This window comes from Pocillopora verrucosa, chromosome 8 (genome assembly GCF_036669915.1).
Source record: "Pocillopora verrucosa isolate sample1 chromosome 8, ASM3666991v2, whole genome shotgun sequence".
NCBI lineage: Eukaryota > Metazoa > Cnidaria > Anthozoa > Scleractinia > Pocilloporidae > Pocillopora > Pocillopora verrucosa.
This window is the reverse complement of record NC_089319.1, coordinates 13,532,746-13,559,970: the sequence shown is the minus strand read 5'-3', so window position 1 is coordinate 13,559,970 and position 27,225 is coordinate 13,532,746. Positions and strand designations below refer to the sequence as shown.

The 27,225-nt window shown below is 37.3% G+C and overlaps 2 protein-coding genes and 2 non-coding genes across 12 annotated transcripts in view; 3 read left to right on the top strand and 1 right to left on the bottom strand.

The window, feature by feature from the left end:
• Window positions 1–2,754, bottom strand: part of LOC131798556 (mitochondrial inner membrane protease subunit 1-like) — a 3,204-nt gene extending 450 nt beyond the window's left edge. The window contains exons 1-5 of the mRNA XM_066171163.1: window positions 2,704–2,754; window positions 2,201–2,298; window positions 1,467–1,536; window positions 1,242–1,289; window positions 860–970 (exon numbers count right to left, since the gene is read on the bottom strand). Coding sequence (XP_066027260.1) covers window positions 860–970; window positions 1,242–1,289; window positions 1,467–1,536; window positions 2,201–2,298; window positions 2,704–2,754 — 378 coding nt within the window. The remainder of the gene's footprint in view (window positions 1–859; window positions 971–1,241; window positions 1,290–1,466; window positions 1,537–2,200; window positions 2,299–2,703) is intronic.
• On the top strand, window positions 2,620–18,292 carry LOC131798555 (protein fuzzy homolog). 9 transcript variants are annotated; one of them, XM_066170726.1, is made up of 19 exons: window positions 2,812–3,570; window positions 4,162–4,283; window positions 5,285–5,369; window positions 5,955–6,023; window positions 6,133–6,237; window positions 6,491–6,579; window positions 7,879–7,987; window positions 9,106–9,132; window positions 9,222–9,290; window positions 9,781–9,887; window positions 10,505–10,596; window positions 10,959–11,063; window positions 11,673–11,808; window positions 12,252–12,296; window positions 12,646–12,700; window positions 16,202–16,309; window positions 16,526–16,586; window positions 16,663–17,145; window positions 17,495–18,292. In XM_066170726.1, the coding sequence occupies exons 1-16, from the start codon at window positions 3,310–3,312 to the stop codon at window positions 16,223–16,225; spliced, it is 1,500 nt and encodes a 499-aa protein (XP_066026823.1). In that variant the 5' UTR covers window positions 2,812–3,309; the 3' UTR covers window positions 16,226–16,309; window positions 16,526–16,586; window positions 16,663–17,145; window positions 17,495–18,292. The 9 variants fall into 9 exon arrangements, with proteins under 9 accessions (XP_058972195.2, XP_066026827.1, XP_058972194.2 ...); XM_066170727.1 differs by lacking the exon at window positions 16,526–16,586 and having other exon boundaries at window positions 2,811–3,570; XM_066170729.1 differs by lacking the exons at window positions 12,252–12,296; window positions 12,646–12,700 and having other exon boundaries at window positions 2,813–3,570.
• A 5,960-nt stretch (window positions 18,293–24,252) lies between these two features.
• Window positions 24,253–24,325, top strand: Trnan-guu (transfer RNA asparagine (anticodon GUU)). Its single transcript has one exon. It is a non-coding gene; the product is annotated as a tRNA-Asn (tRNA).
• Window positions 24,326–24,500: 175 nt separating this feature from the next.
• Trnan-guu (transfer RNA asparagine (anticodon GUU)) lies at window positions 24,501–24,573 on the top strand. The gene has a single exon. It is a non-coding gene; the product is annotated as a tRNA-Asn (tRNA).
• The last annotated feature ends 2,652 nt before the right edge of the window (window positions 24,574–27,225 follow it).

The window sequence follows — 27,225 nt, the reverse complement described above, 5'->3', positions numbered from 1 at the left end:
TTGTTGACTCTTAAATAGAAAATATCATTCTGCATGGGTTTTTGTCAACTGTTCTATGTTTCCAAAAAAAGAGTAATTCTATAAAACTCAGGGTAATTTGACAGTATATATCTTTTAAAGATTGGGTGATGATACATAGACAAAAATGCCAGATGAATGACTAAATTGAAGTTTTCTGTGTGTTTTCCTCTAAAGCATAGCAGTATTCAAAACTCATTTCCATCAAAAAAGTAGCTTGCACCTGTTTTCCTTAAACCCCTTCAATGACAGTCATAAAATACAATCATCAGTCTCAGGAAAAAGGAGTTATGGTGATCTTTAGCTCTTGTATCTTGCCTTACAAATAAAGAGGATGGCAAAGGGTTTAAACATGACACTTGATAAGGGCCAAAAATGATAATAGGTGAATTTTCAGGAGAGGCAAGTGTGATTCATGAGTTTGTAAACCAGCATGAGGCATGATTTGCCTCCTGAAATAGATGTGATATGAGGAGTTTTTCTTTCACTTCATGAAAAATTCAAGATTTCTCTGAAACCTCCCATTTGAATAATTTAAGATTTGAAGTTTTCCCTTTTAAATATGTGAGGTGTAAATCTTTATAAAATTCTTTCATGAAACGGGATCAGGAATCCCTTTGCTACCCTATGACAAATGCAGACTTGTTAAAATGGATAACATAGAACAATTGAGGAAGCCTAAGTTAACAAGAAAATAATGCCTTCAAGTTATTGAAAAGACTCAGTCATACAATGATAATTGTACCTTAAATTTGGAAATGACCTTTCCAGTAAAGTATTCAGTTTTTACTTAATTTGGGATGACGTAACATCTCTGTATCACTAGCAACCCTGCCCTAACCTTGAAGCAGACCCTCCCTTGAATGAGTCCATAAGGAACTGGACCATAGTCCCTGGAGTCCTTGGAGTACTTGGGGTTATCACCAAGAAGCCACAAATGTCCTTTCGGAATCTTAAGCCAATACAAAGAAGATTGAGGTTCTGAAGTAAAATGCATCAACTTTCATTTCTACTTTGAGCTAACAATCACTTAACAAAAGCACAGAGTCACTTAGTCCTAGTTAATACATGATGGTAGCATGGTCACTGGCTTGCCAATAACCAAAAAAGTCTTAGTAAGATGCAGGTGGTTATAGAATTAAACATCTTTTTAATGTTTTTAGGCTTGTTCTCAATTACAGACATATTGATTACTTCTCCTCAGTCTGCGGTCACAAACTTACTTCAAAGCTATCTTTTCCATCAGTGTCAGTTCTCATGAACTCCCCACCCTACAAGTGGGAAAACAAAAAGACCAAAGATCGCATCAACTCTTCTGTTGTCAAATTAAATAACTCTTACTACAGTTTGAAACAACAGTCTGCAGAGGACTTTATCAGGTTATTTCAATCCAATTTCAAACATTTTTTTACAGAGTTAATGCAGTACCTATTGCACAATATACCAACCATTGCAGCAATCCTCTTGCAAATAAGGTTATTTGGTTTCTCAGGAGACCTCAGAATGACAACATCTCCTCTGTAAGCAGCAACACATACAATTGATCAGCTAAATATTCTCAAAATTACTACAACCCAATAGCTGCAAACAGATCTCGGTAAAAAATACTTTGTTAGCTAATTTAGTTATATTGAAGTTAAGTAGTCACTTCAAGCTGACATATTTATATCAAAATCACCATGAAGATAGAATAAGAAAGATGGCTAATTTTAAATTGGATGTCAAAACACAGAAAACCCATTATGTTATTTCTTCCTTAGATAACTGAGCCATCTAACTATATATATATATATATATATATATATATATATATATATATATATATATACTGGAATTCCTTACAACATTGCAGATCCTAGCAATTAAAAAGAAAACACTAACTTGTCACATATGAACTTAGCATGTGACCTAAAGCTGTAGCACACAAACAAGTTTTCTTTAGCTCAAAAGTAGAGTTTCAGATGGCAAAAAACTCAGTCAGTCATCTCAATCTTGAGACAAGTGTCTACATCATTCTTTTGAGAAAAAGTAATTTATTATCTAAACTGCACTTTCTGAGGTGACAGGGTTCATCCAAACTAGGAAGAAATGATACATGTGTTGATAAGACTTCAAATTAAAAATTTTTACTAGGAACCTAATGGCCTCTTTGTATATCATTTCAATGGAACTGGCCACTTACTTTTTAATTGTTCTGAAATATGAACTAAGATGCTCTGAGACCACAATAACCCCATCTCCTTTGAGATTGAAGGTAGGAATCATAGATGGACCTGACACCTTGAATAATAAAAAAAAAAAAGACAAATAACAAAAACCTTATGAATTGTCAAATTAAGAACATTTTTTGTCTTTCTTTCTCTGTTAAAAGCTGCCATAATGTTTGACACATGCCATCAAAAATAATAAAACAAAGAAAAAGGAAAGCAACCTCAAAAGCCAAATTCCTTGTTCCAGGATTCTTGCCTTTCCAAATAATACAGATTATGGCCTAAGGCATAAATCAAAAGCCAATTTCATTAACAATGTTTGCTAGCATCATATGACAAAAAGAATAACAATAAGTAGGGCAGAGATCACATTCCTGGTTTGACATTTCCTTTTCCTTTGTTAGCATGTGTGAAATATGAGATAAGAGGACGTGATTGTCATTTTGTGTTGATGACCGTTAATGACATTTCATACCAGCAAGAAAACTGTTTCACTGCAATACACATAACAAGGAAATTCCACCATGGATGTTGTAAGTGAAACTTAAAATACTGATTAACAAAGCTATATTGCTAATTTTAATTTGCTGGTCGATGCTAAAAAAAAAAGGATTTTAAATGCTTTCAAGATTCATTCGTCTTTAAGCTTAAGTAATGAATTCGTAACCACAAAATACGAGTAAGGCATACATATGTACATAATGATGTTTATTTTGAATGAGAGATTCATCTTTTAAACACTTTTTCTCTCTGATGTATAACAAAAACATCTCTACAACAGACGACGAGAGAAATAATTATGATCAATTGATGGCAGGCCATATCACGAACGTTCCAAACAAATAATTTTTTATATCCGATTTTCCTCAACCGAATTTCTTAATCAAACCATCCTCTGTTCCTACAAACGCGAAAATCTGTGTGAAAGACACGGTTTTCAGAGGTTGATAGTAAAATCTATTTCAACGGATGCTCATCTACTTTGGACCTTCAAGGCAGCCCAAATTATCCACGGTCATTGCATCAAATTTCTTCATGCGGAAAAGGTAAAATTAATACATACCACTATCAATTGGACGACATGTTCCCATATGAAGTTAAGCACACAGCAAGCGCTAGCAGTCACGCATCCCCCTTGCAACAATTTACTCACAAGTCCTATAGTCATATGGTTCAGGTCACAGTCGTGTGCTTTCCGCCATCTCTCTATCAGCTGTCTGCGTTCTTCCGAACCTTGGACGCATGCGCCTGGCGAGAGTTCAATATGGCGGCATATTTGGTTTGCTTGACGACTGATGGCGGCATTCCACTGTTCACTAGAACGAAAGGAAACCTCCCACAGGTAGAGTGATTTAAAAGTGTATATAACGTAGTACATAAGTATGTTTTGTAACATTTATACTAGATGTGAAGGGGGCTCGACTTTTTTTCTGTGAGAAGTTTTTCATAAGGGCTAATAAACCACCTTGCAGCCAGAGAAACTTTGGTAACTTTCTGGATTCTATCAAATTAAATCAGTTTGTTTGCAAATCAAAGTTGGGGGGAGGGGAGGGGGGGAAAGACTGTGTTAAGTCTTTTTTCAGATATTATCAAGGAAAATTTTCCTTGTACCAATACCAGTGGGAGGGTTGGCTGAAAATGACAGCCTTTAGAAGTACAACTGCTTGTCACATCACCTTGGAAACGTTAGAGAGGTGACCACACGGACATCACCAATTTTTCTGTTGGATAGTACAGCACATCCTGTGAACATGGGCTTATTTACTTACAACAAAAGTCATTACCAATTATTTTAAATGTGCATATAAATATAATGTAAAAATAAAGGTTAGCTCTGAATCAAGCTTCTGAAGCACACTGTAATACATATACCTGGCGTTTTTTGATTATTTTTGTCATTTTTTGTGGTTATATGTTGTGTGTTGTCATACAGTTGCCTTTTCCTGTGATTGGATCACTTAATGGTGTGTGCATGTTTGCCAACAATCAAGATGTCACTTTGCTTAACACAGTCACGGATGATGCTAAAGTTGTCTGGAAGGTTTTTAATGAAAGGTGTTTTATTATTCAGTTTATCTTTTTCTATTGAAATAATATACTATTGTCTTGAAAAAAGGGAACTTCAAGAGCTCCCAAACTTCATGACCTCCTGAAAGGTCTCAGGTCTTAGAAGGGTCATGCATATTGTAAAAGTTTGACTCCTCTTTGCAGGATGTGGAATTTTTCTTGTAAGTAATAGAAATCACCAGGCATGAAATGTATGATGTTTATGTCTAATGATATCAAAAGACCTAATAATATCTAGAACTTCAATAACTGACAAGCTTAAATGGGATTTCAGAGCATATGTGGTCTGTAACATTTGTAAAAAGTGGCAAGTTTAGCCTGCAATATGTCTGTCTCTATTAATGTTTCTTTCTTCAATTGGACTGCTCTTCTTTATCAACCAAAGGATTTCATTCAAGAGCTTGCAATCTATTACTTGATTTAAAAGTTGAAGTTTAATACAATCCATTATGCAAAGTTTATATGGTGCCTTTGTAAAGGCAGGCAATCATGAAGGGGCCACCTTCCAGAAGGTTAACCTTCTACACCCTTACTTCAGTATGCATCTTCTTCATACTGTCCTCTACACATTTCCTAAGGAGCTGCCAAGGAGAATTTGTTTAACAATCAAAACTTAGGTTGATCATTTTCTTTTTTCTCATGACCTATATGTTTGATTCAGGGGTGATATTCTAAGGAGAAATGAGATTCTAGTCACTCCTCAGGGTTAAAGGGTTAATAGAGAAAAATATAACATTGTGAAAACATGTGTGCAGTCTTGTGGCTGTCTATCAGAGTTAGTTGCCGGAAGAGGCAGAGTGAATTTACAGCTAAGGACAACAAAATATTTCTTAAGAGTCTGAAAACATTTCCTCATTTGTGGGACTGTATTACAGATGAATTTTATAAGCACTAGATGGTTTGGGGATCAGTTATCAACCTGTGAATTCCCGTGTAATGCTAAATAAAAGTATTTTCAACTGAGTTAATTTTTTTTCATGTCGTTTCAGGATCACCTTAATAATTGTTGCCTCTGATGACAATGCTAGTGATTTGCATCTTAATAGACTCTTAGATTTTGTCTTTAATTCCATGGTAGGTGTAATATAATACATGGAAATTTGTATGCTTTTCCTATTGATGAGTACTGAGACCTACCTGTTATTAATACAAACTGAGTATTTTAAAACTGTAAGGCCATCTATTTGTATGTCTTCCCTTCACTTGCAGTATAACACTGATGATGTGTCTTCATGTGGTGGAGTGTAAATGATCTTTATAAAGATTTATTCAATCACTCACCTAAAACTTTTTAAAGATAATGGATGGTCAACAATGACCAAGTAGAGTGTTTAGGATAAACTCTTTGGGAAACACTGACAATTAATACATGCACCAGACTACATGCACTGATGTAACTACAGGATAGGCTTCAGATATAATAAACTTGTGATTGCTCTTTTTTATGATACAATCATGTCTGTGCTTTACATTGCACCACGTTATTATCGAATACAATACAATTTTTTTAATGCTGGAAATTGATCACTTAGATCCAGTTTGTTTAGTAATTATTGTGAAATTAACTTTTTTTTAGCATATAAATAACTGAAAACACATTTTTAGGATAACTCCCAAAAATTTTTTACTTTAACACTGCTTGGTATTATTATGTTTTAGGTTTTGTTATTAGGAATAGATGAGTTGACATCTTTCAGAAATGTAGAACTGCTAAAGAGGGAATTGAGAGTAAGTAACTTTCTTAGAGTTTGCCTCTGATTTCAGGTTTTCTTGTGTGTGTACAGTAGTTTACATAATAAAAATACATTTATATCAATTAATTGATGTATTTCTTCAGTGTTGTTATAGTTTGATTGACAGTCTCTTGGAAGGCACAGAGTTAACAGGAAACATTACTCAAGCTGTTGATATCATTCTTTGTCCAGATGTGTCATTTCTACAGGTACATTGTATTGCCAGTAAATATAAAAGCATTATAAACTCTGCAGAAGGATTGGAGCATCTTTACCTTGGGCTTAATGTGTAGAAATGCATTGCAAAGTGTTGCTTTTGGATTTTCCTTCCTCTTGATGGTTTTTCATTTTCTTTTTCGTATTCAGCTTGTAAACCCTTACTGATTCACACAGCATTCATTTCTTAGCATTTTATACACTGTTAGTTGTGACTTTGACATTTCTAACATTCTGTTGTTACAGGAGTTTCTGGATGCTTTTGCTACAGCAGTCAGCAGTGAGTTTGGATGTTTGCTTGTCATGGGAAAAGTGGCTGTAGCAACAGAACGATGGTAAGATTTCCTTCTTCTCACCATGTATTTCAATTAGCAGTTTGCTGTTTGTATCATTAAAAATATATATAGGTATTGAATCAAGTCAAGCCCAAATTTTACATGTATGTTAAGTTAATTGATATTAAAGATAATGCCACAGAATTCTAGGAGTACAATTTGATAGGGTAACTAGTTCTAGAAGTGTTACTCATATGCAGTAGTGATATTAGTTTAACCAAAGTAATGTTTACTCACTAAAGTTGACATCAAGGGGTTGGTCGTTGGTGACGCTACTATCAGTCCTGTGACTGCCGTTAAAAACTTTGGGTCATGGTTTGATGAAAACATGAACAATGGGCTGTCATATAAACAAGATGTGTAAGACCTTGTCATTCCACCTGTATAACATCAGAGGCATCAGAAAGTATTTATCTAAAGACTCCACACAAACACTTGTTCATGCATTCATCACTGCACGTATTGATTATTGCAATGGTTTGCTGTATGGTCTACCAGCTGCACATCTCAACAAGTTGCAACATATTCAGAACAGTGCTGCCTGACTTGTTTGTTCCCTTTCTTGTTTTTGTCATATAACTCCTACTTTGTTTTCCTCACATTGGTTACCTTTCTGTCTCAGAATTGAATTTAAATTACTTATTTTAGCGTTCAAGGCTATCCATGGGCTGGCACCTCAGTACATTATGGATCTAAAGTTAAACAACAATTTGGATGTATGATGTTACAATCTCAGTCTGAACTACAATTATTGCCACCCAGGACAATAACTAAGAAAACTTTAGGTGATAGATCATTTATGGCAGCTGCTCCTAAACTTTGGAACAGATTGCCATCAAATATAAGAGCAGTAAATGATCTTAATTGTTTTAAAACACTTCTTAAAACACATCTCTTTAGACAGGCATTTTCATGTTTGCTTTTATGGTTCGTTTTTAGTTAGTCAAATTGTATATTCTTAGCCTTTTATAGTTCATTTTCATATTTTATTTTGCTTAGTCTTATTGTATAGAGCATTAGATCATATCCACATGTACTTTGCACTATATAAGTTATAAATTATTAATTCTTAGTAATATTTATTAATTGCAAGTTTGTCCAAGGTTGAAAAATATATCTTTTGTATGCATCAGAACCTAATGAATATATAATTCAAGGGTCAATAGTTGAGAACTTGGGAGTTAAGTCTTGATTTGGAACTCAAAATGAGAAATGCAGTTAATTTTCCATTTGTCAGAATATAGTTGTTGATTGTGATTCTCTAACACAGCGTTTCTGACAATTCATGGTGCATTCCAGGTGGGAGTTAACTGGCATGGAGACTGTCTTATTGTCATTGTTGGTTTATTCCTTACCACCATGGTCTTCTCGTGATATACCTATATATCTGCCATATGGTAGTCCAAAGGTTTGTCTTTGTTTGTTTACTACTGTTATTGTTGTTATCTGAGAAAAGAAAATAGAAAGTCTGCATATGTGTAAGACTGACTTGCCTCACTATCAGACCTCCCCTTCTTGTGCCAATATGTGTGAGTGACATGAAGATACCCGAATTCAAGGGATTTGAAAGGTTGCCTATTCAGTGGTAATTTATGAGCAAAATATCCTTTAAAACCATTGCCAGCAAGGCCAATGCACCACAAAGGTGACAGCATCTTGATAACATACCACCTTGCCAACCTCCAAGTCCAGAGTCTGTCAGATATATCCATCTCATATATTGCAAAACCTTTTGTTTTTTATCTTGCTTGATTTTTACATTAATATCTCATGCATGTACTTTTATTTTGTACTTGTCATCCAAATGTTACTTTACTATCTTGCACACTTTTAGTTTTCCTTGTTTTGCAATTGTTACATTTGTATCTTATACACTTTTATTTTTTCTTGATGTCCAATTGTTGCATTAGTATCATGTGCACTTTTTGTTTCTTTGTGTTTTATTTTTATGGTAGCATCTCGCACACCTATAGTTTTCTAGTTATCTGATTGTTACATTAGTATATCACGCATTTTTTGGTTTTCTTTTTCAATGTTTGATTGTTGCTTTAGTATCTTGCACACTTTTACTTTTCATTGTTGTCTGATTTTTGCATTTTTTAAATTTTTTTCACACTTTTGGCTTTTCTAATTGTGGAATTGTTTTGTTAGAATCTTTTGCTCTTTTGGTTTTTCCTGTTGTGTGATTCTTATGTTTATGTAGTATTTTGTGCACTTTTAGTTTTCACTGTTGACTTATTGCTACATTAGCATCTCACACTCTTTAAATTTTTCTTGTCTTCTTGTTACATTAGTATCTTGTACACTTTTAGTTTTCCTTGTTATCTTTTTTTCTCTTTTATATCTTGCACACTTTTTTTCTGGTTATCTTAATTCTTTTAACAAATTTTATTTCCCTTGAAAATTTTGAAAACTGGTATACCACAATACTTAAATGATCAACTGTTAACTGGGAAACAAATGTCAACTATTTGCTTGTCTTTTATGTTTCAAAAGTTGTTGACAAACTTTTTATTTTATTTTTAGATTCCTCACAGGTTGTTAACATTTCAAGTAAGTTATTTACAAGTAGGTTTCTGCAATTATATATAAACATGTTTATGTGCTTTATATTTATTTCATGTCTCTGTTGCTGTTTCCAGCTCATTGAAGGTGTGGAGGTATGTGTGATATGTGGGCCTAAACCAACACTTCAGGATGCTGAAACCAAGGTACAGTATAAAGCTCACTTTAAACTAAACAGTGTTCTGTCGGTGTCTTCATATTATTTCATTCACCTAATTTAAATGAGATGCTAGGTTTAACTGACAAAAGGTTCAGTATGGTGACCATTCTTAAGGGTTTTACACAAATTAACTACTTTCATTATGTAAAAATCCTTGCTTCAGTTATGATATCCCAAAATGGCATATTATGCCCCTTTGGATTAGGCATAGAGGGTGCATTGTAACTTTAAGCATCACATTTTAAGACATGAAATGCTGCAATAGAGTTGAGTTTATGTAACAAATATCTAAGGAAAGTTGTAAGAATAGGCAACCTTTTGACTACTAATTTTGGCTTTGTGTGTACTTCCAATAAAGAAATTACAAGGTAGACTAGGTCAAAGTATTGCGTCAATGGAGTGGTCATTATGTGTGTTCCTAAACATCCCTTATGCTAGAATGTGTTTGTAGTTGTAATGGTATTTTTCATTCATAGTTTTTGGACCAGTATTGGAGACTTGCTATTGATACACTGAACACCAGTCGCAGATCTCATCCAAGAAATCTCCCTGGTGATATGGTACTCGATAGTGGAATCCTAGGGTATCTTACTAGCAACTGTACATGACTATAATTATGTCTATTAATGCTACTACATCATGATCATAATTTCTTCATAAAAATACAAAGAGAAATACAAGAGAGTCCCATTACTTTGTAGGAATTGGCAACAACAATGAAGGTCATTACCCATCAAATGTTTTTGCTCACATGAGATTGGTCCATGTACATAGCACTTAACTGAATATTCTCCAGTTAAGGGAGAATCACTTGGAGAATATAACCAGATGTTCCCCAGTCTCTGAACCTTGTGTCCAATAGTACATGAAAATATCTTCTTTAACTTCAATACTTAGAATGAAAGAGCATTTTGCTGTTTCTACAGAAAAGCAATAATGCATGTTTGTTTTTAGTCTTACCAGAAAATAAAATCTATGCTTGTTTCAAGTCAAAACAGAGGCTGCTGTCTAGATAAGATATATCTAGGATGGAATTAAAGTCACGTGTCCACAAACCCAAGGATTTTCCCTAGTTGAAGAGATTAGGAAATTTATAAGTTTTACAGTCTGCAGTTCAAGATAATGGCACTTCTTTGTTTTTACCTTTTGAAACTTAAAATATTTCTTTGAAGTGACTCTTATCTTGTGCACCTGTTCAAGGTTTGTGCTGGTGAACACAGATGAGCACAAGAGTCTGTCTAGTGTTCATCCATCAGGGGTGCTAACTGGTGTGGATCAAGGAAGTACCTCAGGTAAGGAAGGGCACATGAACCACTCATAGGTGGCTCATGATCAGGAGCTGTTCATGAGCATTATAAACAACATGAATTTGGCTTGTCAACATTAATTAACACATTTAGCTAATCCCACATGGGTAAGTAGAATACGATCCTACCCATGTGAGACAATTGCAACTTTTTAATTCTGTTATTTCAAAATGTAAGTTCCTATTATTTGAACCAAAAAATGGAGTTAGTTTAGCATCTGAATGATTAGATAAAAATGATGTTTTGTTTTCAAATATTTTATAAACCTACATGTTGAGGTAAGTCAGTTAAAGTACAATTACTGTACAATTATTTTTTAATTACCTTATGAATTTTGTTGTCAAAAGGAAGTGGAATGTCTACAGCTAAAAGAAAGTCAATTCTCGTGTCATTTTACAAGTCAGTTGTTGGTACTCTATTTCCTGTCCAGGAGCCAAATACCTCTGAACAAGGTAAAGTGTGAGTGGATGTTGATAAAAAGGTTTTTTAATATTTTTCATTATGTTGGTACGAAGTAAGTACATGCAGATATAAGTTACACAACCCTTGATAAAATGCAAATTTCAGCAATTTTAGCCCCCTTAAGCAGTATAGTTGTATCTTAAAGGAGAAATATTCCCCAGAAACCATGAAATTTTTTTTATCTCCTTTAAAATAATACAAAAAAATTGAGAAACTGATCTGAATCATAGCTTGAAATGCAAAAAGTTGAACAACAAGTGCCACCAATCTGAATCTTGAGTAGCTTCCATAATCGGGTTTGTTACAAATTTTTTTCTATTTCTGCACAAGGATTTAAGAAAAAACATACTTTAAAAAGAGTCAAATTAAATTGTTTGTTGAGTGTTGCATGACCACTCAGACACTGTCACCTTTGGAAGGGTAAAGAAGCAGTTGCAGATTTGAATGAGTTAGAGATAGTACTAAGTACTTGTTATGGAAATTGAGAGCCAGTTGAAAGAAGGGGGATCTATTAAATGTATGTTAAAGACAAATTTTTCTGTAACTCTTTTAGATCATTATCAACTGCCTGTTTAACATGGTGCAGTTTATTTACATAGATTCCCCCAGTGGTGTGTATCACCAAGCCATGGAGACTTACATATGTGCTAGTGATCATAAGTGTTATGCAATCCGTACAGCAACACATGAACTGTTCTTATTGTTTTCAAATGAAGTACCAACCTATGCTCTCGGGTAAGTGAAAATTGTGTCTGAAAATATACATACTATACATGTTTCTTTAGTGAGCTGAGTTTTAGAACCCTTTCGGTTTGTTAATTTGTTGGTGGAAGATTTGCAATTCGGAAGAATTGGGGTATTAAACTATAGGTTGTGCAAAAGCAGTTTATATAATTTAAGGGTTTAAGAGGGTTACCTATTTACAGCATAGGAAAAAAAAAAACATGTGGTGAATTTGAAATTCAGGTGAAATTCAAAAGTAGTTATAGTTGTTACTCTGGTTCCCAACTAACCAAAGAGCCACATGACATATTTTGATCAATCTGAATCCAGAATTGTGACACTCCCCCAAACTTGAAATTTTTGAGGTCACACAGGGTGAAAAAGATGTCATGTAAGAGGATGAAAATGATGTCATAATGTCACATGGATGGATATTTTTTTAAAATTTATTTTAGGGGGAAGTTTGGCCATACTCAAGAAATGATTGACAACACAATAAAGTCTGTAATCAGAACAAACATGTTTTTTTTTTATTGTAACCAAAGAATTCTTAGTTTACATTTAGGATGTGTACTCTCCCTGCTGGAAAGTGCCCATGTGAATGAATGTATCTTCCTCCATGATCTAAGATTGATGCTTTCTTCATACACATGATGAGTAGTTACATCATCTCTGAGAAAGGTAGTCTATTACAAGTTAGTGGTACAAACAGAGATGGAATTTAAAACTGAATGACAAATGGAAGCAAAAATCTCATTATAAAAACTAGTCATTCTGGAAAAAATTTCTTTTAAATCATTTTTGTACTACCTGAAAATGACTAAAGTTGCTTTTACTTCTTATCTTAAGGTTCTTACGTAAGGTTACCAACCCCGATTTATGGAATCTACCATTCCTTTTTTATGTATTTAATAACAAGAATAAAAAACAGAACAGAACAGAACAGAACAGAACAAAACAAAACAAAAACAAAAACAAAAACTACTTACAGAGTTACAAAAGAGACACTACTTACGTCACAATAATTACGCTAATTACAAGGATACGTTACTTACATTTCTGTTACTTACGTTAAAGATACTAACACTACTTACGTCACAATACTAACACTACATACAATGGTATCACAAGTTACACAGCTTATATTTTAAAACTAAAATTACAGGGCTAATTGCACTAATTTCATTTCTAAAAATTGGCTACAAGTTATATTTTGAATTTCTTCTAATCCGTTACTTTTATTTTATGAATTATTTTCTTTTTTCTTCCTTTCTTTCTTTCTTTGGGACAAAAAACATATTCTATACAAAAGTATACTATTTTCATATATGTTCTACATATAAAGGAAGGACTGGGTTTGGAGTCAAGGGCTCAGGAAATCTGATCCAGCTAGGATAGAAAAGCCGTCCATTTTTTGTGTGGATTGGTGACGTGTTTTCTAAGTGATGTATATGTTTCAGATGAATCAAGAAGTTGTTTCGAGTTTGATAAAGCTCTTTTGATCGACATATCCAAATATAGTGTTAAGCCATTTGGCAGCAAAGAATTTATTTGAAGTTTGAAATTGGAGCTGTCAGGCTTAAGACCCAAACTGGTTTCCATGTGTAGTCGGTTGTCTGTTGGGAGAATATGACACGACTGAAGCCACATTTTTGTTTTCATGCATTGCCTGAATAAGTGCATCATATCTTCTTTTTTATTATGGCGATTTCTTTAACAAATGGATCTTCTATTCTTAGGTTACCGACGTCTTTTTTGTCAAGATTTCCTTTAAAAAAGGCATTGCCTCCATACTTTCTTTGCTCTAAAGTAAAGATAATTTTCCATTTGCTGCTATTTTCAGGATCTAGATATTTGTTAATCCAAATGGCTCTGAGTGATTTTTTGAAAGATTCAATATCGATCATCACGCACTAAGTTATAATCTTCTCTTATTACAATCTCCTATTAAAATCCCATCGTACTTGAATCGGCTAAATGCTCAAAAACAGAGGTAAAAAAATTTGGATCATCGTAGTTTGGAGCGTATGAATTTACCAAAGTTAGTTGTTTCCCTCTTGATATCACGTCACAAACAAATTATTTTGCTCATTCCATGTTTGATGATGTGTGCGCCATTACAAATTGCAAGTACTGCCCATGGTGATACATTGTTCCAGAGGATCAAATTGGGCTTTCTGCATGAAATCTTCTCGGAATTTCTGACAAATAGTTTTCAAGAGTTTGGCTTCAGGAAAGCAATACTCTTTCATTTCCTCGGGCAAATTAAAATTCACAAGGCGTCGAATTTGTTCGAGGTACCAGGACTCGTATTCTTGTCGTTTGTCATGATGCATACCGTTGGGATCAAACATGTCACGCGGTGGCATGAGACCTTCATACTCTTGATTTTCACGGGTGTTAAACGAGAGAGGTAAAAGTCACTCTTGAGTTCTACGAGACCAAAAGCTTAAGGAAATGTAGCCAGAGAAAACGGAAAAAAACAAAAGGATTCCTTGAAAATGATAGGACCTGTCGTGACACAAAGGACTTGGATTCCTTCACACACTTGATTCTCTACACAACGATGTTGTCTATAGAGTTCTTAGAACACAAACATTCCATCATATCCTTTCAGATTATGAAACAACAACATTACCACCGATTGTTCAAATCCATCTTCATTCACGGCCAATTCATCCAAGTAATCCAAAAAGTCCTCACAACAATTCTCTCCATAAAACACTACTGTGCCTTCATCTTCGTCAGTCTCACAACATACCAAAATAGGATGATGTTCTCCTTCTTCATTCTGCATAGCATAGTAATCAGCATACACGAAAACTGGCGGATCTTTGAATATCAAACTCTCTTGATCCAATTCCTTTCCTTTTTCTCAAGGCGTGCTATTCTAGCTCTTCTTTCCTCTGATCTTCTCAGATTTTCTTCTTCTTGTGCTGGTTAAATGTACCATTTGTGACTTCTCTTATCGACATACTTTGTATTCTTCGCAGACTTTGCAACTCCACAACAATGCTTAACCTTCACGGATCTTCAAACCCCACCAAGTGTCCATCTCTTCTTATCATTGCTTTACACTATCTTGCAACAATCAGGAAACTTCTTGTACATTTTGCAAACAGATTTTGCGCAGGAATTGGCACGACCCAAATGGTACTGATAACAATCTTGTCCGTTCTTCTCCGTAAAACGAACGAAGACATTTACCACTCTTTCCAGAAGGCTCCTCATGTCGACGGAACTCGGGACAATTCATGCGATAACACGACACGCATTTCCTACCTTCACAAGGATGATGTTCGTAATCTTCCGTGTTGAATCCTCGGTCACATTCGTAACAGTAATACGAGCGATTCAAAAACACCAAATGATGTACAACCATGATAATGCTCATCCAATTTCATAAATGAAATCTTCTTAGATGCTGAAGGACCCTTAAAAATAATCGTGAGATTTATCGATCGACAACACTTAAATCTGGTACTTGGGACTCGGTACTCTCTGAAACTCTTCCAATTCGCCCACTTTACATGGACCTTCTTACACACCTGCCAAACGGTGCAATTCACGCGCTTGAGTTTCTTGCACTGGTCGACCCTTGCGCATATTATCATACATCCGTTCTCAATTGACATCGTCGTCTTTGTGTACTGTGGCTTTCATGCGCACAACAAAGTTCATCTTTGTTTTCGATGCGTAGGACACTCTTAACGTTTTCAAACACCACTAGAAAGAGTACAAATCAAAGTGAATTCAGCTTGAAATTTGTCAAACCGTTCCCCTGAATTTAATTATTCTGCCAAGGTTTGCATTTAGGTCTGCAACAGCGGACTTCCTTCACAAATTCTTTCACTGTAAAACTCGCAGATCGAAACGCATGAGAATATCCGGCTTGTATATGGAAATGAACGACATGATGAGGAGCCACCTTTTCCCTCTTTTTCATTTCTTTAAGAATGGCTCGCTCCAAAACAGAAGTAATTTCTTGTCCCACACCATCGTCAGACGCAGGCGTGCGCAGTTCTTGCAAACGAACGGTAAATCTTTGCTTCGCTACTAAATTCTTTATCCAATTCTTACCAGGACCACTCGCACGAAATCCCATTTCTAATAAAGGCATATTTTCATCATCACTTTCTTCCTCTTCTTCGATCGCTTCAGCAGCTGAAATAAATATTCGTCTGTAACATATGTCAGCTTCTTCTTCCACTTTCTTTCTTTTAGGCACGATTTCAATGACTAACATAATTTTCTCGTGCCACACCGTTCACTTTATAATTCAAATAAAGCGCGTTCGATTCTCATTGGTCAATCAAACGTAGGGGGTAGGGGAGTATCCCCTGTTTTTCGTGTTTGACCGGAAAAAACCTGTGTAAATTCACTCACGCGAATATACGCATTTCAGCTTCGACAGCCTACATCACCCTGATTGCAAAAGACAGCTAGAAAATGGCAGAAAAGAAAAGACTTGACAAAAGAAGAAGAGGAAAAACGATCGTCGAGGGAAAAAGAGGTAAGTCTATTATGGGTTCTATGGATAAATTCTATAAGATAAATGTCCATAAGAGAATGATTAGTCATGCTGACATGCATGCCGTGGAACCTTCTAGAATGTTGTAATGCTACCAAATTGTTGTGCTGTAAGCTTTCCGAATGTTCTAAAATACTTTGTGAATTTTTAAAATTTTATCATAAATCTTTCTATCGAAATTTCTTATCGTATTTTCAGAACAACCCATGGATTCCGTCGATCCATTAATTAATCCAAAATTAATCACCTTAGCAACTCCGTAAGTATAAAATTGTCATATTTTTTTTTCATTCCCTGTAATCACCGGTAATATCATCTCTCAATTCTTCTTTCAGAGTATCGTCGTTACTACAAAGGTTTGGACGAGTCAGCCTTCGACAACGACGAACAATATCACACGGAAATAGTGAAGAGAGACATGACACAAGGATACAATTTCAAAGAATGTTATCTTCATTGGCTGAGAGATTTTTAAATCTTTTTGTACACAAAATGCGACAACAAATACAAGGATTAAACGATTGGGCTCTTTGCAGCAGGGAGAGTACATTTGACGTCCCAAATGCCAACTAAGGATTCTGTTGTTACAATAAGAAAACATGTTTGCTTTGATTGCAGACTTAAGTGTTGTCAATAGTTCATTGCGCATGCGTGAACTTCCTCCAAAAGTAAATTAAATGAAATAATTTCTATCTGCGTGACAATATGACGTCATTTTGTCCTCTTGCGTGACATAACCCCGTGTGACTCCAAAATTCAGTTCTGGATCCTGATTGGTCGAAACGTGTCACGCGGTACAAAATACGGCTCTGTGATTGGTAAGGACCTAGAGTAACCACCATAACTACTTTTTACATACTGACCATGTCTAAAGTGGTAGCAAAAAGGATCCAGCAGATTTTAATGACAAAGGTTAATTTAGTCATTGCCTCCCAAGCCTCCAAATAGTTTTCTCAAGAAACGTTGGTTGAAAGACTCTGCTTTTGCTGGGGGGGGGGGGGGCGGTTTTTTGTCGCTTACCTTGCTGGCATTTCTTCCTTCTGCGATTCTTTTTTTTTTTTTTTTTTACCCAAAATAGGGAGGGGGGATGGATCCTTCAGATATGCCACGGAACAATGCACGTAGTATTTTTGAGTTAAAAGGTTTAAATAAACATTTACCTTGCAGATCTCTAACCAGTGCTACACTTGCTCTTCTAACCAAAGGCAAGCTGGTATGACCCTGGGTACTCACCAGTCAGACGTCATCCACTACAACCTGTATTGCTGATCATAATGAGTCTTCACGAGAACTTTGAAGAATCCCGGCATCTTTACCGCGAGATATTCCTTCGCCAAATTGCAACCTGCTACTGTTGCACTATCTTCACTGGTGCTCTAAGTGTAGCAAAGTCTCTGGCAACTGTATCATGTGAAAGTCTGCCAATTTACACGGATATGTGTCAGAGTGCCTGTGTCATATGTACAGAATTAGTGTTTATATTCGCACAGTTATTAAAGCCGTCTAGAGTGAACACGTATCTTTGTACAGATTTTGAATGAAAAACAAAACAATGAAAGTTCAAGGTAGAGCTTCAACGATATTAGCGGTTGATGAAATTTAGACATATTTTTTTGTTTCCTTTCTGGAAAAGAATTTTTGAGAAAAAAATTTAAATGAAAAAGGCTTCTTAAAAAGTCACCAAATCAAAGAAAGTCTTTTCCAACTTTTTCTGTTGTTGATGGAGAAGTTACTTATTAAATGTTCTCACCTCTCTTGCGTGTAAAAATCGCCTTACTTTCCTTTCCCCATACTAATGAGTTAACCAAAATATCGTATCGAGGTAAGTCGGCGATTGGTCATTCAAACTGCATGGCATGACCTTTTTTTTTTTAATGTGTAATCATGCAACGGGAACGATTTGAACACCTACTGATGTATGATCGTGTAACCATCACTATAGAATTAAAGGATTTGAAACTGTTACTTCTATTTACAACTAAGATTAACTTTTGGGTTTTAGATCGAATTACACTCGAGAGTATTACGAAGCAATACAGACGAGTAAAAGCAAGTTCGATGAAGTTTCTCTTGGTCTGTACTCAGAAGGTCCCCAATAGGGTTCTTTGATCCCACGATCCCAACTAAAACTTTTTTCTCAGTCCCGACGGTTTATACCGGCCAATCCCGATCCCGATCATACAATTTTGTCTTAGCCTATTTCCTAAACCTTGAAGAGCCTCTCCGGTGAGTGATGACTTTCTTAACCGGCATTGATTCGTTAAAGTATATAGTCACCGTAAGGCATGAGTTTATCGCTTTTCACCAAAATGATGATGATGATGTTCATTTTAGAAGTTTTCAAAGTTTTGCACGAATAACATGGGCTAGTCACGGTAACGACTTCCTTTCATTAAACTTCGATCACGGACAAACGTATCAGTACAAGCAGGTCAGTATCAAAGAAACGAATAAATATTTCAACAAGTGTATAAAACACTAAAGGTCATGGCAATCCCATAGTTCCATAACAACGGAGATAAAGAAAAATTAACTGAACACAATTATGCTGTTGAAGCGAATACTTCTTCCGAAGCAGGAACCCCTTGCGAGGTAAAAATCAGCCTCTCGTTCCAAAGATAGAATGTCATCATCATCACTCGGGAAATCGTTCTCTAATATTCCATCTTCCTCTTCGCCTTGTTGCCCGCAGTTTTCTTGCTGCTCCTCGAAGTCAGAGCGTTCGAGGCTGATTGGTTCAACCGGCCGAATTTCTCTCTTACGGAGAGCTGATGCACTGCTGCAATAAATGTTTACGCCCAGTCCCTCATCTTCTGCATGCTCTGTGGTGCCATCGGGCCATCGGCACAGGTGGTTACGGTTGAATTGCTAGTATGGCGGACGGGATCTGGCACGTTCGGGTGCAGGATACCAAAATAATTTTGATTTGTTAAATAGTACGCCGCCCAATGGGTTGTCCTCATCAAGCCCTCTGAGGCTACATTTCCAAAGTTCCTTGTGTAGTCTAACACCATGAAAAGTTTATCTTTGTGTTGCACAACCGAGTGAATATTCTTCACATCTAGTGTCGTGTAACTCAACAGGTTAAGAGCGTCATATCAGTATAATTCTGAGACTTGCTGGAGGTTTTTCATCGCCGTTAAGCAATTCAATTGATGCAGCGGTCTTAGACCACGTTACCCTGTGGGCCGTTGAGGATTTTTGATAAATTAGCAACTTCGCTTCTCATAAAATTTTTGTTCCCGCGCAATAACTGAAGAGTGTCGCTGAGCAGCCCGACCGCCTCTCTAATGCGAGAGAGCCTGTATAAACTCTCGTTAACGGACATCCCGGTTCTCGGTTCGTTTAAGTGGTTATTTCCCGAATCACGCTCCTCAAAATCGCCGATTCCCGTGTCCCGTTCATAATAGCAATCACCACAGTGGAACGAAGATGTAAAGTCTTGGTAAAAACTTATTACCACAGTTAGTTCCCTTGTAGGGTAACAGTAAGAAACCGAAAAATGATGAACGCAGAAGGACTCGGCGTGTCAGAATGCGTAATGATAATTTACGTGTCAGTCAAACAATAACAAGTATCCCTCAAACAATAACCAGAGCTATGTAAACGACTCAGATAGTTATGCCCACATGTAATATACGTGTGGGCATCAATCGTGTTCCCTGAAGCCAGCAGAAAGAATAAAATGTATCCGTGTTGGGTGGAATATTCAATTTATTGAAAAACGTGTTCTAACACCACCCAACTTGAAGGAAGTGTATTTACATTTGGCAGAACTAAACTGTAACGTAACACTGTGACAGAGAACGTAAATATTTTCCTATCGGTACGTAAGCACGTGAGCCGCTTTGGCGTTTCATTACATCTTTTGTTGTAGGGCGTTTAGAATGATTCACATTTGTCAGCTCTCGAACTTTTCAAACTTTACGTTACAATGCCGTCCGATACAGAATTTAATCTCGCCAACACCTTATCTAAGGTAGAGGAGGAGCTTCGCGATGGCTTTGCATCCCTCAAGAGAGAAGTGTCCGAAGAGCATGAATCAACAAGAAAGACTAAGATCCACGGCTTCGTCATTACCAATAGTTAAGAAGAAAAGTAACGAGAAACAGTTTGCGCTGTACGAACAAGTCCTCGATCACCTTCAATCGGCCTCTTCAGTCCTTTGGTCCACGCCACCGCAAGTTGAAAAAGCCGTTGAAGAACTAAAAGAAGGTAAGAAAAAGCTCGCTCATAGCAACAAGCTTATCTTAATAGCCGATTCCGCTGAAGAAGGTCGGGAAGTAGTTAACGAAAACGAGCGCAGAGACCTTGCCGACGACGGCGATGACGACAAACAGTAGATAGAAAAAGCCAGTTCTGACGCATTTTAGAAATCAGCCCTCATTTCAAAAACAAATTATGAAGTTAACCTTGATTTCAAGATTGACTGGAAATCAACCTTGATCTGAAAAAAAAAACAGTTTTTGTACATTTGGAATCAACTTTGATTTTAAAGGCAACTTGAATTATTCAGTTCTGATTAATTTCACTCCCTCTTCATAATGTCTCGCTCGTGAGTTCTGAAGAGGGTAGGGATATTATCATTTTAAATGATCCTCTTGTCGCGCCATCGACGTCGCTGAAAGGGTGTTGATTGTTTGTGTAAAGATTTCTTGCGTGTGTTCTCTTACAGTGTTTTTTCCTGAGATTGTCTAAGGACAAGATCTGCATCAATGCTGTACCTTCTTATCAAGAATGCGTGGTCCATGAAAACGATCTCCAAGTTTTTCTCTTGTATTTCCCCATACAAAACCGTTAGAAGTTGAATTTCTTGCAGTAGAGTTGACAAGATTTTTTCTGTTACACCAGGAAGAAGTATTTACTGCAAAATCTCCCAATATTTCATTCCAGTGGCAGCTGACAATTTTCCACTCTTACCCTTCTGTTGGCTTTTCTTTTGTCTTGAATATTGCTGAAGGTGCTACATCAATAAATTTACTCTCTAATCCTGTTCCAACAAAGAATGGTTTTGTGTTTTCTCCAACAATAATGAATGGAATACCCCCAGTTTTTTTGGTCTTACTCTTCCAATTATTACATCTGCATCTTTTTGAAGAGAAAGACTTGGGATTTGAAGTCACTTCAGCTTTGGAAATGCAAGACATGAATCATTGAATCATGTAACGCTGTGTGACATAGAATATTTATGAATGAAAAAAGGATCATTTGTACAAGGAACACAAAAACCCAAGAGAGAACCGAGCGAAAACCAAGATTGAACTGAGCGAACACCTTCCAATCCAGTAATTTTGATGTGGAGGAAGTGCGTGAGGGTTCGGAACATTTCAACGCATATCTGGTATCCCTGGCCAAGAAGCATGGATATGGTAACGCTTTGTCTGTGGTGAGATCGCCGGCTTGGATACATCTAATGAGCTCGAGACTGTTTTCTTAATGGTCTGGGACATTTTTTAGCATCAGTTTAAGGGCGTTGGCAAGAAGCCATGAAGTGCTTTAGGTCCATTGATGTTGGATACGATAGGTCGTATTTTAATATCGGGGCCTGCTTTGTGGGTCTTTATGAGGTGGTAGACGTGTTTGACGCAAAGAAGCTTTTTTGGACAAAGGAAGGGATTTTGTTTTGCAGGCAGATCTTCTTCCAGGCTGTGTTAACTTTATTTTCGACTGTCTTGGCTGACATGCGATGCACTTTTTGGTAGGTGTTGGCGTAACTGAGGTGATCAAGGCATGTGTGTATGTGTCTTGTTATATGAACTCAGTGCCTTTATCGCTGGGGAGGAATACGTAGTTCTTCTCTTTGAGTTCTTTTATAGTTTTCTTGTCTGTGTCGTCGATATTCGACCATTTCTTTTGGGGTTGTAGTGATTTGAGAGGAGTTGGAGTTTATGATGAATCCTCTGCAGCTTGTTTTTAAGTTCTTCATCAGACTGGGGTCTGTAGATGTGTCGGGTTTGTGGATAGGTAAAAAAAAATCTGACTTTTGGGGGTTTGACTCACGGTAGTGTTTCCATCGTATTGGCAATAACTTTTTACACTCTTTCCTTTCTCTTCCCTATTTCTTCCCTACGTTGATGTGCACGCAATTCATCCACTCTTTTGATCACGTATGAATGTCTAAGATGTATCCATGCTCCTGTAGTCTTCAATAAATATTTCTGGTGTAGTTTTTGCTGCTTCTTTTCTCCACCCTGTGGTGTCTCTCTCCACCTCGGTAAGATATCGCCATTCCACCAAAGACACTTAGTCTGCAATTTGTAAATGTTCCAACTTTACTCTGACTTTCTCTATAGGGTTTGGCATGCAGTCTTTCCATAGATGTCGTATCCTCGTCCGCCATCTTGCTTCTTCTTCGATTTCTTTTCTTCTCTTGCACGAATTACAATGGTTACATGAACACCTAAAATCATGTTAATAGTGTACGAACGGCATTTTATTCTGCAATATCTTTACTATTCAAGTCTTCTTATAGCCACATGCCCACAATTGCCCACCACACAAATTTACATGGACTTGCGCCTTATCTAAAAAAGACTCCCAAATGGATGAAAATGTCACTCCTAGACACTCATGTGATCGACCACCCGTGTAGGTAGTTGTTGTGCATGTAACTTTCATCTAGTAATGTCATACAGGTACACGTCATGAGTATATTACACCAATGATGTCATATAGGTGCACATAGTGAGCACATTAACATTACGTCATGAGTACATTACACCTATGATGTCATATAGATACACATAATGAACACGATGTAGTCACGTGTTATGTAGATCGCGACGTTTGGACTGCATACTGCTAGTTTTCAGGCGATGAAGTCGACCGGTCATGCGTGATATTTACAGGTACAAGATTTCAGGTACACATCATGAGTATATTACACCAATGATGTCATATAGGTACACATAATGAGCACATTAACATTACGTCATGAGTACATTACACCTATGATGTCATATGGATACACATAATGAACACGATAGGGAATAGGGGGTATCCCCTGTTTTTCAGGTTTGACTGGATTAGACCAGTATAAATCCAGAGCACACGTCAGCAAACTTTCACAAATAGAAACTTTCACAAATAGTTCTAGAATGCTTTTTGAATTTATATAATTTTATCAGGAGAATGCTCAGTCATGCTGACATGCATGCCATGAAACTTTCTAGACCGTTGTGATGCTACCAAAATAGTTGTGCTGTGGAAGCTTTTAAATGTTCCAGAATCCTTTGTGAATATATATATATATAACTTTTTCCTCAATTTTTCTAAAGAAAGTTCTTATCGTATTTTTCAGAACAACTCATGGACTCCATCGATCCGAAAAACCTAGCACCCAGGCAACTCGGTAAGCATTTTATGGAAAATGTTTTTTTTTGTTACATTCTTAGTAATCATCTTTTAATTCTACTTTTCAGGATATCATTACTACATTGATTTGAACAAATCAGCCTTCGACAAAGGAGAAGAACATCCACGAGAAAGAGTAAGAAGGGGTATGGCACAATAATGTGCTTACAGGCAATGTTATATTTATTGGCCGAAAGATTTTAAAATCCGATTGCACACATTTCCAATAACAAACATAGCAAGTAATCAATTGGGCACTTTTCAGCAGGGAGAGTACACGTCCCGAATGTAAACTAAGGATTTTGTTGTCACAATAAAAAAAATGCTTGTTTTGTTAACAGTGTTGTCATTTTTTTTATTGCGCATGCACCACCTTTCCTCCATCTGCGTGACTGCGTGATATTATGACGTCATTGTGTGATATTATCTGCGTGACTGCGTGATACTATTTTCGTCCTCTTACGTGACATCTTGAGGGTGCGTCAATATTCTGGATCCTGATTGATTAAAAAGTGTCACATACTACGAGAAAGAGTAAGAAGGGGTAGCAACATATTGAGCAGCTCCCAGTTGGCTTGTTAGCTCAGTTGGTAGAGCGCTGCATCGTTATAGCAGAGGTCATGGGTTCAAATCCCGTACGGGCCTGAATTTTTTTTAGGTCCTATTTTCAACTACTCGTTTCAGTAGTGTTCTTAGTTGCGAGGATCTCTTAATTTCATCTCTTCACCGCAGTGCAAATATATGAATTTCATATATCTAAAATCATCATTCATTACTTGGATGGTTTACTTGGACCCAACACATTGACTAGCTCCCAGTTGGCTTGTTAGCTCAGATGGTAGAGCGCTGCATCGTTATAGCAGAGGTCATGGGTTCAAATCCCGTATGGGCCTAAATTTTTTTCAGGTCCTATTTTCAACTACTCGTTTTAGTAGTGTTCTTAGCTGCGAGGATCTCTTAATTTCATCTCTTCACCGCAGTGCAAATATATGAATTTCATATATCTAAAATCATCACGTGTCACATAGTACATAATACAGCTCTGTGATTGATTTAGGACCAGAGTAACCACTATTACTACGCTGAGTACCTAGATCCCTTAACGAGCACGCAGATGCCATTAGCAAGTTCATAAATTGCAATAAATGGGGAGTTTCCTTACATTTTTTCACTCACGTGGGTGGTATCTGGAGCCCCCATTCTGTTGATCGGTTTGCTAATTCCCACAACTTTAAGCTTACAAAGTTCTATTTGCACAATTGGAACCCTGGTTGCGAAGGGGTCAATGCCTTTTACTACACTGGGTTGGGGAGAATAATTGGCTAGTGCCCGCAGTGTCCTTGATTCCTCGGGTTATTAGGCATCTTGCGCATTGAAAAGCTACAGGTACTTTTGTCGTACCCGAATGGGTTTCGTCCCCGTTCTGGCCTATGTTCCTTGGGTTTCAGTCTTCTTACCATTCCCTTGTCGAGGGTATTTTTACTTTCACTGACATTGCAGGAAGTTCCACCGGGAAAACATCAGTGTGTTTGTAGTTTCGGTGACTACTCCTTACCTCGTTAGCCATGTATGCTTCTAGTCTCAGTGACTAGTGATTGCCTCGGTGGCTGAGCATGCTTCTAGTCTCAGTGACCTGTGTGTGCATTGACGGCGGCGTAAGTCTGTAGTCCTGTCATTTTTGTGTGTCTCGGTGGCTGTGTCCCTTTCGTTTAGTGGAGTTATTTATGCTAAAGCGGCCGTTAATGTTTGTAATCCCCGTACCCGTTTTGTTGTTTGGATGTCCATGTGGGACTTTACTTTCGTTGGCCACTGCGTACCTCGTTGTCCGCACGTGTTGCGTAGTTCGTACTTTTCTTACCGGCTTTGACTTGGTCTTGATCCGCAGGATCGTTTTCAGTATATCCCATTTCTGTGGGCTCCCACCCAATTTTCTGGTGACAGTTCCCTTTCTCTCCGTTTTGTGTCTTCCTAGACGTTTTTTTCCGGTACCATGTGGTCCGAGCTTACCCACGTTCAAGATCGTCCTTTTCGTCTTTTGGCGAACTAGTAACCCGATGTGGTCCTTGGCTCCAGAGCAGATAATTCAACAGCCTCGTATCTTAGCGGTTTTAGACAATGGCGTTCTTGGGCCTCTAGATTCCCTGAGATCAGCTTCTTTCCAGCAACCCCGGTTTACGTGGCCTTGTATTTACTCAGCATCTTTTAAGCTTCTACTTCTCCGGCACATGACCTTGCTGGTTTTCAGTCATCAACGAACCACACTCTTCCACAAAAAGTTATGGAATCTGCCCTACGGATATTGTCGCATCGGAAGTCCAAGAAGTTGCCGATGACTACAGAAATTCTCTTCAATTTCCTCCAGAGCCTGGATGGCTCTTTGGTCGATACGAGATGTATGGCCATGGCACTCCTCGCTTACGCAAGGTTCTTGAGGTTTGATGAGCTTTCAAACCTAAGGCTCATGGATGTAACTGCACACCCTACATATTTATTTTTAGCTATTTATTGAAAGCAGCAAGACCGACCAGTATCGTAAGGGTGCCGTTGTACCAATCGTCCAAACCAGTACCGGCCTTTGTCCTCGGGCTAACCTCGTCAATTACTTGTCCCAAGTCAAGCTCGTTCTCCTTGCATCTATAAATGATGGCGATGACTTCCTGGTTGAGAATATGATAACTAAATCCGGACCCAGTTTGTCCAAGTCGGCTCCAAGATTTCATACACCAGATGTCGTGAAGTTTTGTCAAAAAAAGTTAGTTGACGTGGTCCTAGATCCTAAATCCTTTTCCTGGAACAGCTTTAAAAGTGGTGGCGCGTCTTCTGCTGCTTAGGGCGGTATTTCTGATAAAATCTTTAAGAGAAAAGGTAGATGGCGTTCGGAAAACGCTGAAGATGGTTATGTTGCGGACTCGCTAGAAAGCCGTTTAGCGGTTTCTATTTCCTTGGGCCTCTAATTCTCGTTCTTTGTATTCTCAGCATCTCCTAGTTCGAGCTTCACACAAACTTCTTTGTGTACGAGTCGTGAATTAAGGTAGCAAATGTATTTACATTCGGTGGAACTAAACTGTAAGTGCCAGTGACAAAGAATGTAAATATTATCCCGTCGGTATGTAAGCATGTGAGCCGCTATGGCGTTAATTGCGTCTTTTGTTGTAGAACGTAGGTAAGGTTTGACATTTGTAATGTGTTCATCTCAGCTCTCTAACTTTTTAAGCTTTACGTTAAAATTTTTTCTTGTATGTAATTTAGCTTGTTTTACCTCTAACCCGCAGAGCTTGGAGCGCCTGCATTTAGATGGAGAATACGTTCCCATTTTCCCCACTGGGTTTTTGGGTTTTCGTATCACGCGGCGGCCAACAAAATTTTTTTTAGCCCGAGAGGTGATTCAGTTGTAACTAGTTGTTTACTATTCTCTGTACCTTTGTCGGACGCCATTAAACGCTCGGGCTCCTAGTTCGGGCTGCACACCCACTCCTATGTACGAGTCGTGAATTAAGATAGGAAGATCAGTGTTACTCAGTGCATGACAAAGGCATATTCCGAGA

What these genes read in the sequence shown, in the direction of transcription:
- LOC131798555 (XM_059116211.2), top strand. Translation starts at nt 3,310, where the DNA reads ATGTTCCCATATGAAGTTAAGCACACAGCAAGCGCTAGCAGTCACGCA. An exon ending in CAGATGTGTCATTTCTACAG is followed by an intron (nt 6,238 to 6,490) that starts GTACATTGTATT and finishes CTGTTGTTACAG; the next exon opens with GAGTTTCTGGATGCTTTTGC. An exon ending in TTCAGGATGCTGAAACCAAG is followed by an intron (nt 9,291 to 9,780) that starts GTACAGTATAAA and finishes TTTCATTCATAG; the next exon opens with TTTTTGGACCAGTATTGGAG.